General features: G+C 37.6%; 1 protein-coding gene and 1 long non-coding RNA gene across 2 annotated transcripts; one reads left to right on the top strand and one right to left on the bottom strand.

Moving 5' to 3' along the window:
• Positions 1-3,562: 3,562 nt before the first annotated feature.
• LOC140533345 (uncharacterized) lies at positions 3,563-5,047 on the bottom strand. Its single transcript, XR_011976882.1, has 2 exons — positions 4,576-5,047; positions 3,563-4,418 (listed from the first exon to the last, which is right to left on the bottom strand). It is a non-coding gene; the product is annotated as an uncharacterized lncRNA (long non-coding RNA).
• Positions 5,048-5,872: 825 nt separating this feature from the next.
• On the top strand, positions 5,873-16,733 carry CAV2 (caveolin 2). The gene is made up of 3 exons (XM_072652970.1): positions 5,873-6,304; positions 6,686-6,873; positions 13,388-16,733. The coding sequence occupies exons 1-3, from the start codon at positions 6,155-6,157 to the stop codon at positions 13,536-13,538; spliced, it is 489 nt and encodes a 162-aa protein (XP_072509071.1). The 5' UTR covers positions 5,873-6,154; the 3' UTR covers positions 13,539-16,733.
• The last annotated feature ends 3,500 nt before the right edge of the window (positions 16,734-20,233 follow it).

Below are 20,233 nucleotides of genomic sequence, written 5' to 3'. Positions count from 1 at the left end.
ATGACAAGATTGTACACTTAGAGAATCCTAGAGAATCAACTAAAAAATTATTTGAAATTATTAACAACTTTAGCAAAGTTTTAGGATACAAAAATAAGCCCACATAAATCATCAGCATTTCTATATCTTACCAACAAAGCCCAACAGTAATGGATAGAAGGAGAAGTTCCATTTACAATAACTGTACACAATATAAAATATTTGGAAGTCCACCTGCCAAGACAAATCCGGAACTATATGAACACAACTATAAAACACTTCTCACACAAATAAAGTCAGGTCTAAACAACTGGAAAAATACTAATTGCTCATCAGGAGGCCAAGCCAATATAATAAAAGTGACAATTCTACCTAAGTTAATCTATTTACTCAGTGTCATGCCAATCAAACTATTAAAAATTCTTTTATAGAGCTAAAAAATATAACAAAATTTATCTGGAAAGAACAAAAGCTCAAGGATATCAGGGGAATCAATAAGAAAATGAAATGGAAAATAGATCCCAGGGAGATAATTTAAGAATTACTGGACTACCTGAATGCCATGATCAAAGAAAGAGCCTAGACATCATATTTCAAGAAATTATCAAGGAAAACTGGCCTGATATTTCAGATCCAGAGGATAAAATAGAAATTAAAGGAATCTACTGATCACCTCCTGAAAGAGATCTCAAAATAAAAGCTCCTAGGAATATCACAGACAAATTCCACAGCTCATGGATCAAGGAGAAAATATTTTCAGCACCCGAAAAGAAAAAATTCAAATATAATGGAGCCACAGTCAGGATAACACAAGATTTAGAAGTTCCTACATTAAAGGATCAGAGGGCTTAGAATATAATATTCCAGAGGGCAAAAGAGCTAGGATTGCAACCAAGAATCACCCACCCAGCAAAACTGAGTATAATTCTTGACATTTAATGAAATAGAGGACTTCTCATTCCTGATGAAAAGATCCAAGTTGAATAGAAAATTTGACATTCAAGTACAATACTCAAGAGAAGCATAAAAAGATAACCATGAAAGAGTAATCATAAAAGACTTGATAAACTTAAGTAAGTTAAGCTGTTTACATTTCTATATGGGAAGATGATACATGTAACTCCTAAGAACTTTATCATGAGGGCCATTAGGAATTTATGGAGACAGATGGCATGGTATGAGTCAATTGCACTAGGATGACCTCTAAAAACAATGAAAGGGTGAGAAAGAATGGGGAAGGAAGAAGCAGAATGGGGCCATCTTCTTCTTTCATCTCGTCTTCCTGAGTTCAAATCCAGTCTCAGACACTTCCTTACTGTGTGACCCTGGGGAAGTCACTTAACCCTGTTTGCTTCAATTTCCTCAGCTACAAAATGAGCTAGAGAAGGAAATGGCAAACCACTCCAGTATCTTTACCAAGAAAACCCTAAATGGGATCATGAAGACTTAGACAGGACTAAACAACAACAAGAAAGAGACAGAGTGCCTAAGGAGGTGATAATCTGCTGGGATCAGGCCATTCTTGGAGTACACAGTCAATTCTGGGATTCACAGGACAGACAAACTGGAGGATATCTATAGAAGAGTGATTAGAACAGTGAAGGATCTTAAGATCATCCATAAAGACACTGAGGTCATTTGCAGTTAAGAAAAATAGATCAAATTCTTCTGCATGCCAAATTTTTGCTGCTTGTATTCTTAGTTATTCTGAAGTGGATGGGCTATCCTTGAGGTAAAGAGATCCCTTTTGGGGAGGTTATAGAGGATATTCTTGTTCAGTTATGTTTAGAGTAGATGATTTCTGGAGTCTATTTCAATTTGAAGATTCTGGGGAAATGTACATTGTTGTTGTTTTTTAATCCTTCAGTGGGGAAGAATTCCAATCAATTATTATTTTTTTTTTTACCAAGGAACAGACTCTTTTATTTCTTTTATTTATCCTATATACTTGTAACACTTTCATTATAAATCATCAAAAAAGTGTGCTCTGTATTCAAAAAGAAGGCAGGATTATGTGGTTCAGGGGAAAGAAAGCTGATATTAGAAGCAGTGGACTTCATTTCAAATCTTGGTTCTATTTCTTACTAGCAGTGTGAAGGTTACTTAATCTCTCTAAGCTTCAGATATCTAATCTGCAAAATAAGGAGAATAATATATTTCCTAAACGTGGTTTTACAAGGAAAGCAAAGTGTTATATAAATATGATTTTTAATTTTTTTTCAGTCAGGCAGCCACTGAACAGCCTATGACTTGACTAAACAGATCCTCATGTTAACTGAATAAGGGCTATTTATAGACCATTGCCACAGATTTCAAGGTTTGCATTAATATTGAATTTATTCACAATATTTGCCTCTTACAAATTTGCAGGGTCTGTCTACCCAGCCCTACTGATTTGAAGCCATAAAATGCCAGATTTAGAAGGGACCTTAACTATCATCATGATATTGCCTAATCAAATGAAGAAATTCAAAAACAGTTACTCATTATGGCTTTAGTCTTGATGTACAAAGGACAAAAAGCAATGAAAAGAAAGCAAGAGTTTAAAAAAGGAGAGAAGCCCTGCCAATTACCATTTTCTTATCTTACCAAAGATGTACAACCCCATGGATTAAACTTGCATTGCAGGTCTGATTATTTTGTAATTAACAAAGGATAAAGGGATTTTTCCAACAATTTCAAATTGTAGACAACTACAGTTAGCTTAAGAGACAAAGACTTAAGAGTATCTATTCACATTTACATAGTTTTATGTCTTAAAAAGTGCTTTATGTACAATGGCCCTATAAGGTTGATATTATTTTTTCCATTTTGCAGATGAGGAAACTAAGATTCAGAGAAGCTAAGTGACTTTCCTGAGGATATACATCTAGTAAGTGATAGACTAGATTCAAATCAGGTTCCACTGCATTTTGCAACGCATCACACCCATCACCTATTCTGAAGTGCCTGAGAAACTGGCACAGCAGTTTTGAGATTTGTTTTATTTTTGCCTAATGAGGCTCTTCAATTAAAGTCTTCTTGTGATAAATCTATAATCTGGGGACCAACACCCCAGACTCTAAGTTTATACTAATCCAGTTCTCCAAAATCATAACTCTTTGACTTTTCCTGCATCTAACAGAGTTGCCTATGGAAAATCTTTGAATATAGTTACAATACAGTGTCTGTCTAGAGCTTTACAAATGTGGATATAAGCACTCAAGGTAACAAAGCAAATATGGGGTACACAGCAGCTTTTGCTGAGATGGATAAAAGGGTCAATACCATAAAAACACTCAAAGTAACAATACAAATGATCAGGTACAGGACAGCCTTTAGTCTCCCCCAAAAGAAAATTTAAAACATAAACAAATGGAATTCTTGCTTTGTGGTGAGGTCCACCTTTCCCTAAAGTCTTAGAAATCTCTTTACTTATAGCAGTATTCTATGATTTGGACTCTCCTTGGAAGAGAAATGTATTTGGGACTGCTCATAAGACAACACTCTTCCACCCCTTCCTGTGCCACTCCCACCAATTTTCACTTCTGGAATCCCATATAGCATTCCTTATGGCACTGAGGAAATCGCGGACTCCCTTGGAAAGAATACGAACTTGGTTTTATTATCACTAGAGATGGAATTTTTTTAATTGAATATATGCTGTTCAAATAATTGACAGTATTAGTAGAGATAAAAGTATAAATTTCTCCCATACCATTGCTTAAAATTCCCTGATACTCTTCAAGTTTCAGGAGCCTATGTACAGTCCTTTTGTCTGTCCAAGAGGTTGGGACTCCCCCAGAACAACTCCTCTCTATAGAAGGCTAGCTCCCTTTAGAGAAAACCCAAGGTTGATGTTATTCAGAAGTCCCTCCTCTTTCTAGTTGGATTCTGGGATTGCATTACCCAGAAAATCCTCCCTCCTCTACCCAAGAAGTTTGGATTACAGAACTTTCAACACTGAGAGTATCATGGGATCATAAACTAAGAACTGGAAGCAACATTAGAAACCATTTAGTCCAGCCCCTTCATTTTAAAGGAAACTATGACTCAGGACTATGTTCACAGTACTAGTAAGTTTCAAAGGCAGAAGAATCTGAATCCAGATTTTCCTGTCTCCAAGTCTATCATTCTATCTACTACTTCACACCATTTATTCATAAAGTCAAAGTTTCAGAAGTACAGCCATATGTTTCCCCTCTTCATAGCAGTCATGTGTGAAAATATTTGTGCCCTTGCTACTGCCTGTGCAGGAATAGGTTTCATTACTCAGAGTTCAGGAACTTGGCTCAGGATCTCTCAATACTTCATTAGTGGCTCCAGACACTGTAAGCTCTTCGTCTAAGAGCCTACCATCTGAAGGGATGGGAGGATGGCTGGTCTTTTCCAATAATGCTGTGCCATTGCACAGGTGCTCTCCAGTAACCAAAATTCACTTGCACATCTCTGTCTTTCATCTGTATTGGGGAAAAAGGAAAAAAACACACACACAAAATGGGTCACTGTGCATGTCTAGAACCTTCATTGGGAAATGTCATCAAAGTCCTAGTCAAAGATATGCAATCCTGTAAACCCATCAAGTTGGTCAGGGAACTTCTTTTGATCAACCTATACCTTATTCTGGTGTGAGGATGGCATTGGGTGATGTCAATAGGGTGCCAATTCTTGCAGGTTCTATCCAAGCAGAAGGGCTTCAAGTATAGGTCCAGCAATGTAGTTTTCACATAGGTTTTCTTAGATTCATTTTAGCCAAGTTCAGGGAGGTTCAACATCTTTGGGCTGACCAAGAGTCTCTGAAGATTTTTTAGCTACAGTAGTTCATTAAACCCCCTGCTAAGGCATTGATCATGGCAGCTCATGAAGCCTCCTGCTACAAACATGAAGGGGAAATCACCGAGGCAATCATGGATCCTTGAAATATTCAAGAAGTGTGAGGTTAATGAAGCTTCAGACTCAGTACAAATCTTTCTCCACAATTTCCATTGTGCCTAAAATTTGAGGATTTTCTGCAAGGTGTGAAATCCTAATGCAATAATAAATGAACCAAAGTAAGTATATTAGTCATCATTCCATCCCATTAATTAAGTTCCACTTACCCAATTTCCAACAAAGCGATTTAGAGAAAAAGCTTCACATTCCATTTCAGTTATTTGCCTCCTGCCAGTCTGGTTGTGACTTTGTGTCGCCATGGGCTTTGTACCGAGCCTGGAGCATAGGCAGAGCTAAATAAATGCTTGTTACATTAGGTTGAATTTTCGGAGTTAGTCTAGGAAGATTCCTTGGAACTAGAAAGAATAGGAACCATGGAAGAAGAATTGTCTACCTTTCCCAGAATAAATCATCTACAGGCAAAGTCTGTCTCATGTACTATGACTCTGCAAATAGTTTTATTTAAGCGATCCATCTAAGGTTGTTCCAAATTTGGTTGCATCTTAGTGAGGGATGAAACATTCAAGGGATCAGAACAGGAGAGGGAGGAATTTTTAAATATATATTAAGAAATAGAAGTCGTGAGGCACTGAGAAGTGCCTACTACCACTATCCTTCTGCAAAAGGAGCTACCTATTGGGGCTCCCTGGGGCAGGAACCACACCCACTTACAGAGCCTTAAGACCTGTGGGCACTGCTGTCCCATAGGCCAGGCCTGGATGTCTTTGAATACCTGTGACTTTCTACCTGTCACCAGATTTCACCCAAGTTATTGGCGCCTGAGAGTTTTTCTATGGAAGACCCTCAAAGTTCAGAGGGACTCCGGGGGTGGGTGGATTCAAGATGCCTGTGAAAGGTGGGGGGTGTGAAGAGTCATTTGGCTTCCTCTGAAAAGCTCTGCACTTGACCCAAAGGGATGGTCCCCTTCCCTCCCCGGCCTGAAAAAAAAAAAAAAAGCAACCCCCACCAGGAGCCGGGGCGGGCGGTCCTGGAGGCAGGGAGGGGCATCCGCGAGGGCACCGGAGGACCTGGGGCCTTTCTCCCTCTCTCCCTCTGTCTCTGTCCCTCCTCCTGTGACTGACCCGGGTGCAGGGCGGGGCTCCGGGACGGCCCAGCGGGAAGCCAGGAGGGGGAAGGCGGCCTCCGCCCGCCCGGGACCAGGCAGGCTGCAGAGAGGCAGGGGCAGGATACGGGCAGGCTGGGGCCGCAGCTCGGAGACCCGCAGCGCCCCGGAGCCGCGGCACCCCGGCCAGGGAGGGCAGCGATGGGGCTGGAGACCGAGAAGGCGGACGCCCAGATCTACATGGACGAAGATTCCTACAGCCGCCACAGCGGGCCGGACTACCCGGGGCCGGAGCAGGGAGTGAAGTCCGTCCAGGATCGCGATCCGCGGGGTCTCAACACGCACCTGAAGGTAGCAAGCGGTGGCGGGGCTGGGGGGCTCGGCGGCAGGGGATGGAGGGAGAGGGAGGGTACCCCGAGGGAGGGAGAGAGAGAAAACGAGGGCTCCCGAGGGAGCTGCCAAAGGTCTCAGCGGAGTCCGGGGAGGGGCAAGAGCCTGGGAATGTCCAGCGGGACGAGTGGTCCCTGGCCCAGGCACAGACGCTCACTCCTGGTTACCCGGCCTCCAATTCAAAAAGAGGAAGAACAGGCTTGGGGGTAACTTTTGTAGCCAAACCCCAACTCCGATCCTAAGATGGGGGCTCCGTTATGATCTCCCGCCCCCAGCCCCATCCCCGCGAGCCCCAGCGAGGAGCTCCTAAGGGTCTGACAAGGGGGGCTCTTGTTTCCCCAGCTGGGCTTTGAGGATGTCATCGCGGAGCCCGAGTCCGCCCACAGTTTCGATAAAGTCTGGATCTGCAGCCACGCTCTCTTTGAAATCAGCAAGTACCTGATCTACAAGGTCCTAACTGTGCTCCTGGCCATCCCCTTGGCCTTTGTGGCAGGAATTTTCTTTGCCACTCTCAGCTGCCTGCACATCTGGTGAGAACCCTTTCCGCGCCGGTGCCGCTGTTTGCTGAAACCTTAGGACAGGTTTCCCTTTCCCCACCTGCTCCCCGCCCCCCGCCCCCCCCCCCCCCACACACACACAAATACACTTGGATCCAGAGTAAAGAACAACATATTTTTACTCTTCAAAGTGGGAATTGGTAGTTTAAAAAGAACACTGTAGACTAGGATTCTGAGGCAGGATCTTAGAATGTGATGGGATTTGTAGTCCTAGTACTGACCTAGAAAGGGGGTGTGACGGCGCCCTTTGGGTGGGGGCTGGGGGTGGCATGGGCAGAGGCCGTGCTTCCTGCCACATGCCTCTGTTGGGCAAATTTACAGAGCCATGTCGGAACTTGTAGAAAGGGTTCTAGGCCTGACTCTCCTATCATCACCCTCTTTTTCTCACTCACCACCCCATCCTACCCCTCAAACATTAGCTCTAGACAGACTCTGGTGACAGGAATATACCCAGATGTCTGAACCTGCTTTCTGGCATAACTGTGGTAAGGAGTGAACGGTCACAGTAAAAAAGAGAAACTGTCAGAGGAGGAACCTATACATCATGACAATAAAGGACTCAAGCTCCGGCAAAATGAAAGTCTCTCCTCTCCATCCCACCCTCAGTACTTTTCAGCTATAATGCAACAAAGGGAAAAAAAGACTGGGTAAAAGAGAGAAGAACATAGTGACCCATTGAACATGAGTAGAGTGAGGGGATACCCTTATTCACATTCCGATTATTTCTGTGTCACGAAATCAGGTTTTTTTAAAAATCTCCTTTAAAAGAAACTCACCAGCAAGAGCGGGAAATGCATTTTACCTAGAAGAAAAATAGTTCTAAGTATCTACTTTGTGCTGAGAGAAAATAATAATTCTGAAAGAATCCATCTATATATTTCAAACATTATCAGAAAAGGGCAGATGTACTAAGGTTTTTTTTTTTTTCAGGTCAACCCTGTGAGGTTAGGAATGATTGATAGTCTAAAACTGGCAGCAAGAAAATGTACCCTAAGCAGGAGCCCTTCCATCTGAGGTGGTCTGGTCTCATCAACATGTTTAACTACTAAGTATGATCTCATCAGAGAACAGTTGCTCCTTTACACTTTTCTTTTTAAATATATGTGCCACCATGTTTGTTTTTCACTCTTTTAGCAAAACAGGTGATGAATGTTTAACATGTTAGAACCCACCTCTCTGCATCTTTGTGTGATGATAAAAGTTGTTAGCATCACTAAGAAATAGAACACTTCAAATGGAAACTGAAGCTTGGCCTTTCAGGTTGAGGTTCTATGGATATTTATAATACTGTGTTTGCCTCAATAGCAACAGAATTTCCAAACACCCTTATAAGATATTAATGCCATGAATAGAGAATTTTTTAAGACTTTCTCTGTGTTCTTTGTCAAGTTACATAGTACTGCTACCTTCTACAGTGTGTTCAGGGTTCATAAGCAGTTTCTGAAGTATTACAAGTAGACACAAGGTCAGCCTATCTCTTTCCTTCTCTTTCCTTCATAATTTGAATTTTAATGGTCTGTAAAGAACACTGATTCAGTTGGCTCACTAGGGTTCTTTTTTAGGGAATTTAACTTTGCAGGACTCCAAAGTAGCTATGGAGATGAAAAACTAGTCTTGTATGAAGGACTAGATTCAGAAAAACATGAATTTTCCTGGTTATCAAGAAAAGACATACCTGGTGGAAACTTTTTGGAAAGTCTGATGTTAGCTCACAAATTGATTTGCTCAGTTAAAATAATATAGAAAGACAGAAACAGATTCACCAAAGTCAATACAGAATAAGAATTATTTCTGTAATTGGGATACAATTTTATTCTACCCCTTTAACCTCTTTGTCAGTTATTCCCTGCTATAAAATGTGAATAATAAATAAAATTACTATAATACTATATACTATATGACACCATAATAATAAAATTACAAATAAATAAAATTATCTATTGTGACATATTACTTTATGGAGCATTTTGCAAATATAAATTTCAAAAGTTATATATAAAATGAGGAGAAGCTTTGTAAAAAGCTTTTGTGATAGAGATGAACTAAGTTAAATGATAGAAAGATGTAAATAAAAATATAATTAACTAAATGATGCTTCTCTACACCTGGCTAGCCTGCAAAAGGGATATTGTTTCATTCATGAGTCATCCTGCCAGTTTTTAGCCCTGTAATATGTATTATTTAAATAACTGTTTTTTTAAAAAATTATGTGCATAGGAGGCATTAATATTTAATGGTGCCACACATCTGTCATCAGGCAGCTGTGATTGAAAGTAATGGGAGTAATTTCAAAAAAAATTGTTTAAAGGTTAGTTCACACTTAGAAAAAATGGCTTCATTATTAATGACTTACATTACCATCACACAATGCCTATCTGTTCTACAGTATCTGAAGCTAGACTAAAGGAAGACCTTGGGAAAAGAAATTAAGATAGATACATTTCAATCAGTTTACCAAGAGAATGGTAGGGATGGGATGGTAACCTAGAGTCAAGGCACAACTAACTAATGTGTATGTGTGTATTTTCTTTTTACATGTTAAAATTGTACCTATGAGGCCAAGATCAAAAGCACTAGGCCAGTTAGCTTTTCTTGATGATATAGCACAGAATGGACTCAGGCAATCCACCTTGCAAGTGTGTGTCATTGGACATAAGGAAACTAAAATTTCACAGAAAATGGCTAAATTATTGAAAATTCACCACTCTTTTTGGTCAGCTCAAATCCATACTTACTAATAGTTATACAGCAACATCATCTTCATGTCTAGACAAGAACACATTAAACATTCTAAGTATAGTACTTGTTTGGCGAAAATAGCTGCCAAAATTCATGAGCTTGAACAGAGCTTTTAGTGAGCTCTAGGTGATTTGGTCACTTGGAGGGAAACCATTTGGGAGGTTAAGTGTTAAATTTACTTTAAGATTTGGGAAAGATTGAAACTGTGACATTCAAAATCAGAAAATACTTGCTTTCCCAAAATAAAACAGTATACGTACACCCCATAAACAAATGCCCTCAGATAGAGTATATGCTATATTGATGAATTAGAAAGTTAAAATTTATTGTGTGACCTTAACTCCCATGTAGTTTGGTGAAGAGATACATGCTATATGGGCAGAGGTAGGTCCCCAGACAACAAGGAAGCTCATATTTTCCAATTTAATTGTGATACTGATTGATCTGTCTTATAGGCTACCAGTTGGAAGTTGTTATATATAATTTTTCACTACTGATTGATTTAGAAATCAACAAATATTTCTTGAATGACTAATCAAATCAACTAGCATTGTGCTTGTCACTGTATTGGATATACAAAAAAAATCCCTACCCACAAAAAGCCTGCATTCTAGTGGAGAGACAGCATGGAAATAGTAATGTAAAAAATAGTACAAAGTAGACAGAAGGTGACCTTTAAAGAGGGGGGGTCTAGAATCTTGAGGAACTAGGTAAGACCTCCAGCAGAAGATAGCATTCAATTGAGAAATAGCCCTAATTTTTGCAAATGATGAAAATGGCATTTTTCTGGTGCTTAATAAATGCTATCCATGATAGCCAGGTCTATGTTGTTTTCCCCATTCATTCCCATTGCCCAGGGCCACACAGTAAATGAATAATATACTGGGATCAGAACTCAAGAGTTCCCAACATCAAGTCCTTTATTCATACTGACATTACCCTGTAATTAATTGTCCGTGTAATTGCTTTAAGTGTTTACCACTTTGGTAGATTGCAAGTTGAATTTGGGTTGTATAGACAGGCAAACTGAATGGCTCATATCAGAAAATAAAATACAGAAGTTCTTTGGAAAACCATCAGTTTTCCATGTATTTTATGCTATATAGAACTAGCTAAAGACCAACCTCCCTCTCCTGTGCAATGGAATAAATCTTGCATTTAGTATTAGCACATTTAGAGTTAGCACTATAGCCCATGGGCACTAGCCACTGTGCATATGACAACACAACAAGGTGTTCAGAAATACCTATGTACTCAAGGGAGCAAAATGAAAGTTAATTAAGAGCTTATTTTAAAAGTAATCCAAATTTGGAAAAATAAGTAATTGCAATCATACAAAAAAAGATAAATAGCACATAATAAGATTGGTTAAAGCATAACCTAGTTTTTCAGGTTAATAGTAATTCAATACTTCAATAATGCTTAACATTTCTGTTAATGCTTAAGGCATATTTAGGGATTAATATTTGGAGCTATTTGAAATGATTGCTTTATACACCTCTTCAAGGTAGGTCAGTATAATAATAATTATCATTGTTGTTATTACATATGCAAAATGGAGCAATACCTAATGTCAAGAGAATACATTCAATTCAATTAAGCACTTAATAATTGTAAGGCACCTTGCTGGATTTTACTTACTGTAGCTCCATTAGTGTTGTTCCAATTTGCTTTTCCTTTTTCTGTTCTCTACATGTACTTAAATAAGGAATAAAAACATTTCACGTTTATCTAGGGAAAAATATTCATATACTTTATTATGATATATTCCCTGTTCCGTTAGGGTTTATCAAGTATCAGCAAAATGTAACACATTGCAAAGTATATTGTATGTGGTTTGTCTTCTGGTTTCAGAAAGACAGAGAGAATTTTATTTTTTTTACATCATTGTTTTATTTTGAGTTTCAAATTCTCTCCTTCCCTCCAGCACCTCCCTCATGCATTGAGAAGGCAAGCAGTAGGACACCCATTACAATGTGAAGTCATGCAAAATAGATTTCCATATTATCCACGTTGGAGAAAAAAATCAGGAAAAATAAAGAAAGTGGAAAAAATATGCTTCAATCTGAACTCAGAGTTCATCAGGTCTCTCTTGGAAGTGGAGGACATTTTTCTTCATATGTTCTTTGGAATTGTTGTGGTTCATTGTTCTGATCTGCGTAGTTGTCTTTTAACAGTCTTTTAACAATATTACAGTATTGCTATCACAGTATGTAATGTTTACCTAGTTGTGCTCAACTCACTTTGCATCAGTTCAAATGAATCTTCCTAAGTTTTTCTGAACCCATCCCCTGAAAAATTTCTCATAACACAATAGTATTCCATTACAGTTCTATATCACAGCTTGTTAAGAGAGTTTTAGGAAATGAATCTTTTTTAAGTTCTGCTGGTTTCACTGATTATGATTTATAGACATATAAGACAAGTGTTGAGGAATTGAATTAGCACCTGCCACTACTAATTGTGTTATATCAAGCATGTATATGGTCATATTTGCAAGGTAGTTGGAAGATGACATTTTCTGGGGACAGGGAGCAATAAACTACATCATTAAGCGGTAACATAACATTTTTCACAATCAACCTTGATTCATTATTATCATGGAGCCCAATGGAAGGTCATTAATAAAAATACTTTATAGAGTTTGATATTTGAACTTTTACATTTAAAATTTTTAGTGAACATTTGTGTTGCCTTGTGTTAAAAAAGCTAAACAGAATTGCCAGTTAAAAAATGTAGATGGTTAAAATCATAGGTGTATTTAGCTACTTTGGAAGGTACCTCCATAAACCAGAGGGAAATTTTCTTACATTATTTCTTTAAGTTAGCACTGAAGTTAGGACACTCAGTATACCTAGATACATCCATGAGTTCATAGATTTTGGTTCTTTTACTCTTCACAGTATAGATCAATATCTCTTTATGCTTTCCCATCTTATGTTTTTTTTTCCCCATAAATCCTTCATAGAATACCTACCCAATGCATTGGAAGCCTTGCTTCTCAAGTCTTACAATCTCAGGGGCACCAAGATGCCACCTGAGTGGTCTCTCTGTTGCCTCTTATTCTTCTTAAATGACCAGCCTATTTCCTTTTTTCATCACACATCTCTTTTATGATTCCCATCAACTAGCTTTCCATTGGCCTTTAAGTAATTCATACTTTTGATGCTTCTAAGATCATGGCATTCTATGATTCAGGACCATATGGCAACACCAGAGGCATATTGGTGTTAAGAGAGTGGGCTCTTGTGGTAGCAAACAGTTTAGGATCATTTAAAGAACTACACCATTTCCCAAATGTTATACATCCTAATTTCCTCCCACTACTTTCTCCTGGAGCCAGCTCATTGTCTATCCAGCTTCTGTTCAAAATAGAAATACCTGTATAGATAGAACAACTCAACAGGCTACCCATTCAGTTGTATGATATAATCTAGAAAATATGCAGTCTTCCTCCACTTAGGTTCTAGAGTATAATTAGCAGATATTCTTATTACTTAAAAAGTACAGTATTTAAAAGCTAACATGCTTTGTGGGTATTTTGATGCTAGTACACATATTGGTATAGATATAGATATAGATATGGATATAGATATAACTATGAAAGGGACAAACATCACTTTTGTTTAAGCCTACAGTGCAGATTAACATGAATTCTTATCTGTTCTGTTTTGTGAAGGTATCCGTGGATGTATTTGGTAACCTATTTCGCATCAATATATCTTAAAACTATTTGCTTACTTTCTAGGTTTGTGGTGCCTTTTATAAAGACCTGTTTAATGGTCCTGCCATCAGTGCAGACAGTATGGAAGAGCATTACAGATGTTCTCATTGCTCCCGTGTGTAAAAGCATGGGACTCATTTTCTCTTCAATCAGCCTGAGACTAAGTCCAGAGTGAATGGTATGGACCCTGCTGCTGGAAACCTGATATACTGCAATATTTTAGGTTGTTGTAACATGGAAACACTACTGTTCATTTCCAAACTGTTCTATTTAAGATGATTGTTTGTTTATTTTTAAAGGGGAACAAATGTATTTGGGACTTTAAAAATTGAAATTAATTTCTTCCTGGGTAATGGTTTCACAATTTATTAGCCATGTACTTTGTATCCAGCATATTTTGCCACAGTTATACAAATAATTGGAAACATCTACTTTTAATGGAATACAATTTTGTCTTAAGACAGAAGTTTACATTTTGTGGCAATCATTAATTTGAACCATGAGTAATATAGTTGAAATATTTAAGTGTATAATTCTCAAAAAGTTATGGCAATCAGAGAGAGACACTATAACTATTATAAGGTAGAAACTACAGAAGCTCAAGCAGGGAGTGATGTATACTACGATAATATGAAAACATGGAAATGTGAAAAATAGATTCATAAAAAGGATGAGAGGGAGCACGGTGTGGTGGAGCGGAATATGCACTTCCAGTAGACCTGTGTTCAAAGTTGCCTTGGCCATTTGTTACCCAAGTAACTTTGGGCACGACACTAAGTCTCTCTGAGACCTCGCTTCCTCATCTAAAAAGGAGAATTGCATTAGATGACGTCGAATTCCTCTTTAAGCTGTCATATGATACTGTAATGACATCTCTTACATTGTTACCTGATTCGGGCGATTATTCTTTAATCTGCTGCCCTATTTAAGAAGAGGTTCTATTTTATTGTATATTTTGTACTTAATGTAAATGTTGCTCTATGAATTTTCCATAAAGCACTTTGATTGTTATTTGTAATCTTATAGAGTTATTAACCTGAATGGAGTCATCCATATGTGAATCACAAAAAAAGAAAGAAATTTAGATGAGGAAGATTGCACTGAAATGATTATATAAAGCATATATTTTTCTTTAAGAATTTAATGTAAAAGTTTGGTATAAAATGCGTTCTTATTGGACAATGTAGGAAAAAAAGAGTCTGAAATATGTTTTATGAATAATGCTTATATGCAGATCGCAATAAACCCTACTTATTATAAGTCATAATATAATATTTAAAGTAATCTATGCCCAAAGGATACTCTTGCATTCTAATAATTACTAAAAAAAAGAGCTTTCTTGCTTGTGTTCAGACATTAAACTTTTTTTGACATTCCTATTCCCTATTCATTTTTCCTTTAAGTAATTATGGTGCTGTTTGACATACTTTTTGTTTTGCTGAAAATTTATCATAAAAATGTAATTTCTACTGCACTTAGCTATTGCTGAATTTCTTCTTTGACCAGAGTGATACATATATACAGTAATGCATGAGGGTTGCATGGATTGTCTACTGAGCTATGTGCTGCTGAGCTTCACATGCAGATAGGCAAGTGAGAACAATGAGTTTTTTGTGATATGTAATGCAAAGTGGAATAAGGACCCATTTGGTGGCACAGTAAATAGAGTGCTAGGTCTGGAGTCAGGAAGACCTGAGTTCAAATCTAGCCTCTGACACATACTAGTTATATGATTTTGGACAGGAAACTCTGCCTCAGTTTCCTCAACTATAAAATGGGGATAATAACAGCATCTACCTTGCAGGGTTGTTGCAAGGATATAATTTTTGTGAAGTGCTTAGCATAGAGTCTGGCACACAGTAGATGTTTCTGCCCTTCCCCCATATCACTTGGGAACTAGGTAGCTCAACTTTAATGCTAAAGTTTGAAGGGGAAATACTTTCATTCCGAAATGACAGGCATACTGGAGGCATGTGTCACTAAAATCATGTGACTGATTTTCTCATTAAAAACAAAAAAAACCAGAGCCTATGTGAGGAGGTCACTACAGTATGTGGTCTCTTCTTTAGGACAGTAGCCTTGACTCTTCTCATTTTAAGGCTCTATAGGGTGTTCCAGAAATTTTATTGAAGTTTACAGCTTTAATGGCTTAGAACTTCAGTAAGACTTCTGGAATACCTTGTGTTTTTCTTGTTCTTTTTTAAGGTAAGACAACATAATGTGATAGAGAGCTGGCCTTAAAGTCAGAAAGACCTAAGTTCAAGTCTTGCCTATGACAGATATCTGGATGTGTGATTTTAGGCAAGTGATGTAACCTCTGCTTCTTGAGAAACTCTCTTAAGACTTTTAAGTTGCAGGATGGTTGCTGATCTGTATTAGTCAATAGGGTGTTTCCATATTGGAGGAACTAAAGGAACACAGATAGATAAAATTTTTAATAATACAACCAATAGTGACAAAAATCTTTATCCTTTGAGGGTCATTTTGGCTTTTGCAGGCAATCAGAATAGTCTGGAACCATACTTACTAAATACAGCTGGCTAGTACTATTTGGGGTTAAAAACAAATGATAATTATAAAGAGGAAACACTGCATTTATTAAGTGGTTATTAAAGTTACTTTTAAGACAATTCTAGATAGGCTGTATAACAGATAGAGCCTTGGTCCTGCAATGAGGAAGAATTGAATTGAAATCATGAAAATGAGTTCAAATTCAGATCATAAGTGATGGTCAGGTTGATCTCAGGCAAGTCACTTAACCTAATTTAGCCTCTGTTTCCATATCTGTAAAATATGGGAATTGGACTCAGTGACCTCTAAAATCTCTTCCAGTTCTACATTTGTGATTTCTGATTCAGAAGAAATATAAAAATATGTTGGACAATGGCAACATTACTGGTATATGTGACTGATTCGAAGTCAATATGCATACACATAAATATTCTTACATATTTTTAAGTCTTTTCACTTTATAATCACAACTGAAAATGCCTCTGAAATTTGTTTGGAAATACTAAATAATCTAGTTGGAAACAAATAAATATATCCATATTTGTCTCACTATTTAACTTATTACTATAAATCATGATGCTTTTCTATTCTTTCAGATAGTTATTTGGAATTTTTCTTTTTTACTAATCTCCACAGTAGAGATTTGCAATAGAATTACATTTGGACCCACTGACTAACGAAACCGAATTAACAAATGGAATAAGCACAATTCCTGTTTCTAACAGCATTAATTACTTCCAAAATATAGCATATTGGAGTATTTTGTTAAGTACCATATTTTATGGAAATGAGGTAGATTATTTTAAATGTGAGTCAAGGCAAATATGCTGTCCATAATAAACTTTATAAAACTCAAAAACTGTGTTGAGTAATTTTATTAGTGTAAGTATTGTTTATCAAAAGAAATTTTTGTGATTGAAAATAACACAGAAAATGGGAGAAACGTATACACAGATATAGATACAGTAGATTATTTTGGAGCTGTTACTTTTCAAATAGAAGGGGATTGGTATTATATCCAATTTCCCAATACTTAGAAAATATTTGGTGTATAAATTTGCAGCCACTAAGTGAATGGTTATTGATTTCTATAGATGCTCATGCAAAATTCACCCACATTTCAACTACCTTCATGAAGTAAACATTCTGTTCTTGTGGCTGATGGTTTCTTGAAAGGGGTTAAGGGAGAAAAATGCTTAATCTTGTGTTTAGGCCCCTGGCCCTTGGGCTTGGATTGAATATAATCCAAAAAGCTTCCTTTCATGATATTGCTTAATACATAGTATTCTTTGGTAGTGGCACAGTTAGTGTTAAGCTGAGAAAATCACCATTTAGATAAATAGCCTCTTAAAAAAAGAAAATATACCCATACAAATAATTTCAGACAATTCAACTCTATTCAGATAAAAAAGTAATTTTGTCAAGTTGGTCATATGTTATCAGATAGAGACAACTGCTAACTGACAATTTTTATTCTCTATTTTTTTAAACTAAGATGAATCTGATTTTGATAATTTTGTAACATCTCTTAAAATAATTAAGATTCCTTGGAATGTTAAAATGGAATTGGAAATTTATAAATATATATATACATTTATTGGAATTATGTTTTATCTTCCCTGTGGTAGATGAATTTGATATGTTCAATAGATATTCTAAATTGAAATAATATTATTTCCTTCTTCATTGCTTTTTTTTCCAAGACTTGGAAAGTCAGAAAAAGCAAAATGACACTGGGCAAGTGGTTCAACTTCCTCATCTATAAATTAGGAGTTCTTAACTGATGACTTCTAATGTCTCTTTTAGCACCAAATCCTATGAAAGGAAAATGTGACAATGGCATAATCAACCTTAAATTGCTTTTTAAAATCTATTTTTAAAAGTATTCAGTAAAGGAAACCCTAACACTCCTAAGAAGCATTCCTGTACTAAACACGCTTATAAGTACACTAGGAAATTGTTATTTCTCAAACTTTTCTTACTTTCTCATCCCCAATATTACATGTAATTGAGAATCCCCATATTTAGCTTCCTTTAAGTCAGCAATCTAGAAGGAAATTATGACAATAAGAAGAGTCCAGAGAGTGTTTATCACATTAGCTCTTATACGTATTACTTTGGGAAAGAAACAATTAGTCAATGTGCTCGCAAGGAGGAATCCACCATTTTTATTTAGTGATTTTCTCTTTCATGTGGAGACAAAACTATAGCCATAGGACATCACTAGGGCAGGGTCCCATCATTCATCTCCACCTCTGCCCTTTACTGGCACGGTGATCTATAGGAGTAAATTCCTAATAAATCTTCATTGCATTGAACTAAATGAAATGATGCCTGAGTCAATTTTTTTCAGAAGAAAAAAACCTTTCACTTACTTAATCCCACTAATGTGCTGTTACCATCTATATGACTTCTGTGCTGGACTGGTGTTGGTCTTTGTGTAATTTTCATAGGAAAGGTGAAAGAATGGAGTTGTGATTTCCTTGCCATAGAGAATTCCACCTACCAATATAGGTTGGTGCTTTCTTTGCTATTTATAGAATTAGTTCTGTAGAGAACAGAGAGATAAAGCTACTTGCTAAAAGTCACATTGCTGGCATGTGTCAGAAGCAAAACTGGAAACCAGGGCTCCCTAACTCTAAAGCAAGCTCTCTATCCACTATCTCACACTGCCTTCTCTCTACAGATTAGACACTTGCCTATAAGATGTAATTTTAATTGCTCCCAAGAAAGCCATGATTCTCACCTCGCCCCCCCCCCACCACCACCCCAAATCTTCCTATAACATGAAATTCTCCTGAGAAATTCTCCTGAGAATTTCATCCTTTAAAAAAAAAGTGAAGTTGGGGAAAGGCTAGAAGAACTCCATCACAATAGCTTAAATCTATACAGTGGTTTACACTTTATAAAGTGCTTTAACTCACAACGCTATGAAGGACTGTACACTTTTTCACAGTGCTTTCCCATGCGTTATCTCATTTGATCTTGGAAACAATTCTGTGAGGCAGAGACAGGATAGATATACTTACTATGCTCCATAGATGAGTGATTTTCCTGAATAAAGGTGCTAAAGATAATCTTTAACCAATTTAATTTCACGATTTTGCCTGTTGTTGTCCCTGCCAAAGGCAGAAATGCAAACACACTAGAGGTGGAGGAAATTGGAAGGAGCTGGAGGAAGGTTCACCTCTCCTCTATACTCAAAAGGGCACATTGTTTAAGTCTTCTTAAGTGGAAAGTGAAGAAATAAGTATACTGTGTGTAGCAACAAATTCTGTAGCTAGGGTGGGGACACGGGCCTTTGTCCCAGCGTTGAAAATTTAGAGGGAGCTGAAAGCACCATTTGGAGATCATGGGCATACTTCCTGGTACTACCCTATAGAAGCAAGAGAGTGGTAGTGTGTTTACCTTAGGGGTGCCTCCTTCCCTTTCAGCTGGTTAGAAACCTCAGGATAAACTGGATTGAGGATCCTCTCCCCAGCAGTTGCACACTGGGTAACCCTACTCCTCCCTACAGAGGCAGCTGGTGGCAGGGTAGATAGCCTGCTGAACCTGGAATCAGGAAGATTCAAATTCAGCCTTAGATGCGTGACTATATGAATGTCACTTATCTCCATTTGCCTTAGTTTTCTCAACTGTGAAATGGAGATAACAATAGAGCCTACCTAACCAGAGTGTTGTGAGGATCAGATGAGAACCACTTGCATGACAGGACAAAAGTTGCTATTTAAAGATATGGTAGCAACAGAAGCACGACCAGAAATCAAAATCAAACTACAGCCTGCCACCGTGGCTTTGCTATGCATGTTACCAAAGTGACTATCTGTGGTGTTGACCATTACAACCAGGCTTTGGCAAAGAAAGAAGCCTATACAGCAGACAGGGGAAAATCAGATTGCATTTAAAAATAGACTAGGGACACCTATCTGTGTTTTGCACAGTTCTGGGACTTATGTTATATCACTTAGTTTGCAGTGTAGCTGTAGAAGTCATTTTGTCATTATTCTAAGAAAAGGTAGGGGTGGGGTATAATGAGAGAGAGGAAGAGACACAGTCCGAGTGGGAAAACATCACGTAGCCAAGGGCACATATTTCCCTCCAACAGAAATGAATCAGGAAGAGACAGGAGCAATAGGTCTTCTTTGAGAATGTTCTTCTTTCATCCCATCTGAGTCATGTTTAATCATGTGCTAGCTGGTAAGTAAAGGGGGCAGAAGGGCAATAACTAATTCTTGTTCTTGGGCTGGATTCTGAACTAGTTCTAGCTGACAGCTATGTTGTATATCTGAGACTGGGAAATAAAATTAATGATAACAACCCACTAAGGCAAGATGGACAGATAATAAACATTTATTAAGT

This window comes from Notamacropus eugenii, chromosome 3 (genome assembly GCF_028372415.1).
Source record: "Notamacropus eugenii isolate mMacEug1 chromosome 3, mMacEug1.pri_v2, whole genome shotgun sequence".
In the NCBI taxonomy this organism is placed as follows: Eukaryota; Metazoa; Chordata; class Mammalia; order Diprotodontia; family Macropodidae; genus Notamacropus; species Notamacropus eugenii.
Note: the sequence above shows the minus strand (reverse complement) of the source record. Positions and strands in the feature narration are given on the sequence as shown.